Raw genomic sequence first — 3,790 nt, 5'->3', positions numbered from 1 at the left:
AGAATAGTAGAGTATTTAGATTCTATTCTGAATGACATGGAAGGTATTGAAATATTTCAATAGGAATAACATAATATGAAGACGATTTTAAATGGCAATTGCTATACAGACAACTTTTATTGCGGACCTTACAAACTACAGTAACCACCAGAAAGGAAAGACATGCCTAATGATGGTATAAGTTATACCAATGTCATGAGAGTAACAAGCTACTTTCTGACTGGATGTAAGACTACCTACAGAAGATGAAATCCACACCTAACAATACTCTCAGGGCCAAAATTGTGCTAGACATGACAAAGCAAAAAATTCTATCACCATTTTATTACTAAATAGATGTAGTATAAACCACCTTTTAATGACTTATCATTACACACATAGGTTAGCATACTTCCCAACTGTCATCAGAGAAATACCTACTAATTGCAGTAGCTAGCAAATAACACACAACTGTTCAATGCTCGGGGATTTAGAGGCCACTGTGGAAGGCTCTAATTGGGGCATCTATTTCATTCCCCTCTCATCTACAAGCAGTAGCATCTTGTCAAGGACTGGGTGAAAAGATTGCAAAGGGACTGCGGTGGTGGATGACTACAAGGAGACCTATTAGATGACTGCAAAGAAACCCTCTTTTTCAGACAAAACAGAAGGGTTGTAGATATGAACTCATGATATCCCAGCCAGCCTGTATGAGCTAAAACCAAATTCAAATGTGGCTGTGGGAAGTAATCATGAAATGCACCTCTAGGTAAAGTATAATTGACAATTGATAGCTGATAAGAGGAGAATCAATTGTCTTAAGGGTTTGTCCTTTGGTAAGATAATTGTTCTCTGGTAGATGCCTACATACCAGAGTATATATGAACAGCACAAGTAAATTTGATGAAAAGAAGGACACGTAGTTGGGAAACACAGCTACAAGACTGGTAGGAATTGGGAGGGAGGGTGAAAATAATGCACAAACTTTGCATAAAATTCTAAAAGGGGAAATGCAATAAAACAAAATTGCTATATGTTCTGGGAGGAAAAGGAAATAAGAATGAAAAAGATTATTCATAATGCTAATAACCAAGTCTGAGATGATGATTGTATTTGTCTGCATATTTTATCAAAATATTGTATTACAAAAATAAAAACTCCAGGATAATTCTAAGAAACTGTTTTCATACCAAGCTGTCTCTTCAGAGCACCTTTAATCTCATTGTTGCTGAGACTGTAGATGAGCGGGTTCAACATGGGGACCACCACCATGTAGAACACAGACACCACCTTGTTCTGATCAGTAGAATAGTTAGACTTGGGCATCACATAAATGAAGGTGACAGTTCCATAGTAGAGAGTGACTGCAGTGAGATGGGAGGTGCATGTGGAGAAGGCCTTATGGCGACCCTCAGTGGAGTGTATCTTCAGGATGGTGATGAGGATATAGGAATAGGAAACGGCTATGATGAACACTGTGATAATAGTGACTGAGCCAGCAGAAAATGAGATAAGAAGTACAGAGTCACTGACATCAGAACAGGAGAGTTCCACTAAAGGAGCAAAATCACAGAAAAAATGATCAACTATATTTGGTCCACAGAAGAGAAAAGAAAAAAAGTAAACCATTACAATTAGGGAAGCATTAAGAAAACCCCCTGTATAAGATCCCACAACCAGCTGGATACAGACTTGTGTGGACATTTTGGCGGAATAAAGCAGTGGGTTGCAGATTGCCATGAAGCGATCATAAGCCATAGCAGCCAGAAGAAAGCATTCAACTGATGCAATGAAATCAGCTGAACCAAGCTGGATGCCACATCCAATATAGGAGATACTATTTCTGTCCAATAAGAAGTTGACAAGCATATTGGGTGTGACAGAAGATGAAATGCCTATGTCAACAGAAGCCAAGTGACTGAGAAAAAAGTACATGGGATGATGAAGCTGGGAAGAGACTCTGATGAGAAGGATGGTGCTGAGGTTTCCAGAAACAGTCACCAGGTAGATACACAGGATAATGGTGAAGAGGACAATTCTGAGGACTGGGTCATCAGTTAATCCCAATAAAATGAACTCTGTCACTGCAGTGTAGTTCCCATCCTGCAGGAAAGCCATGGGACAGTGTGGTTCCTGCCAGATCAAGGCTCTGATGGAGACAGAATAGACATAATCTATAAATATTTTATTTCAGTTTAATTAATATTGACACAGAGCGCATGACACACAATATATTATTCAAAAAATTGAACCAATAATGGAATTTTACATCTGAGATTTCATTGTTTATATATATATACATATATATATATGTGAAATAATGCCTTGAAAATTATTTAAGCAGAAATCCTAGAAATAGGTTATGAATAATAAGTAAGCTTTATTTTCATTTATTTAAAATAAAACATATTTAGTTGGTGCTAAAGCTAAATGTTTAAAATCATGAGACTTTGTCTGGCAAGATGATTTTTCAGGTAAAGGTTCTTGTCATCAAGCTGATACCTGATATGAAGGGTTTGATTGCTGGAGCTCAAATGGTGGCAGGAATGTTGTACTTAGGCATCCACACATATGGTATGTTTCCTACACCATTCTATTCTCAAAAAATATACAAAATACAAATTTTGATGAAAATATATTTATTTTAAGGTAATTAATACCTAAAACCATATTATTATTTAATAAAGCTAAATCTTTACTAACTTCATTTAATGCTACTAAATAATTAGCACGGGATTTAAAATTCATTATGTTTTTACTTTTATGTCTAAGACCCAAAATTTCTTTTATAATTTATGTTTTATAGAATGAAATAGCTTCAAGGTAAGAAACACACATGTAACTTTTGTTTGTATTTATTTGTAATAAAACACACTTTGTTGACATTAGAGCTAAATATTTACAATTATAAGACTTTGCATGGTGAGATGGCTTTTCTTTTAAAGATTCTCACTACCAAGTTGACACACACGTATAATATATGGCACACACACACACACACACACACACACACACACACACACACACACACACACCATCATTTTCATCAGAGTCTTTTTACAGCTTTAGTACCCCATGGACTTTTTTCACTTATAAGGCTGGGGAAGTGGTCCAATGTTTAAGAGTACTTGATGTATTTATGTAGAACCCATGTTTGATCCCTTGCACAGAATTTCTCCCAGTCTGTGATTTTAGTTCTGGGCATCCAGTGACCTCTTCTGTGGTTCTTGGCACCAGATATACCTGAGGTGACCATACATGTATGCACATACATGCAACATTCATATACACAAAAAATACCAAAACTTTTAAAAGAGAATTAAAAATGGACATAAGGTAGTACAAACTCAGTCTATTTCTTTTAGTGACCACACTAAAAGAGTAGCCATGCAGTTGAAGGCACAAAACAATTAAGGCCAGACAGCAGGAAGGATTTCAGTTTTCCAATGACTCATACACAGAGAGGTTCATTGTTGGTGACACTGGTCATAAAATCTATCATTTCTGTAAGGTCATATATTCATCAACTTTTTAAATGATAAATTTTCTTTTCAGAATTGAGAAGAAATAGAATAGAGATCACATCAAATTTACAAATGGAACTTCCTGTTCTAAGTTCATTAAATATTCTAAATGATTCTAAGTAGATAACCATCTTTAAATAAATTGAAATATCAATTTTATCACCATATAAGGTATGAATAATAGTATCATATTATTATAAATTTTTATTGAAATACATCAAATCCTTTCCCAATATCACAGCTTTTTAAAACTAGAGTGAAATGGAATCAATTCACATGATTTTCAA

General features: G+C 35.2%; 1 protein-coding gene across 1 annotated transcript; it reads right to left on the bottom strand.

Annotated features, from left to right (window-relative positions):
- Nucleotides 1-1,149: 1,149 nt before the first annotated feature.
- Or5p59 (olfactory receptor family 5 subfamily P member 59) lies at nucleotides 1,150-2,097 on the bottom strand. The gene is given in 1 exon segment (NM_001001037.1): nucleotides 1,150-2,097. A coding segment is annotated over 1 exon segment (948 nt).
- Between the last annotated feature and the right edge of the window lie 1,693 nt (nucleotides 2,098-3,790).

This window comes from Rattus norvegicus, chromosome 1, assembly GCF_021556685.1.
Source record: "Rattus norvegicus strain SHRSP/BbbUtx chromosome 1, alternate assembly SHRSP_T2T, whole genome shotgun sequence".
Taxonomy (NCBI): domain Eukaryota; kingdom Metazoa; phylum Chordata; class Mammalia; order Rodentia; family Muridae; genus Rattus; species Rattus norvegicus.
The sequence above is the reverse complement of the archived record's forward strand: the minus strand, read 5'-3'. Positions and strand labels throughout refer to the sequence as shown.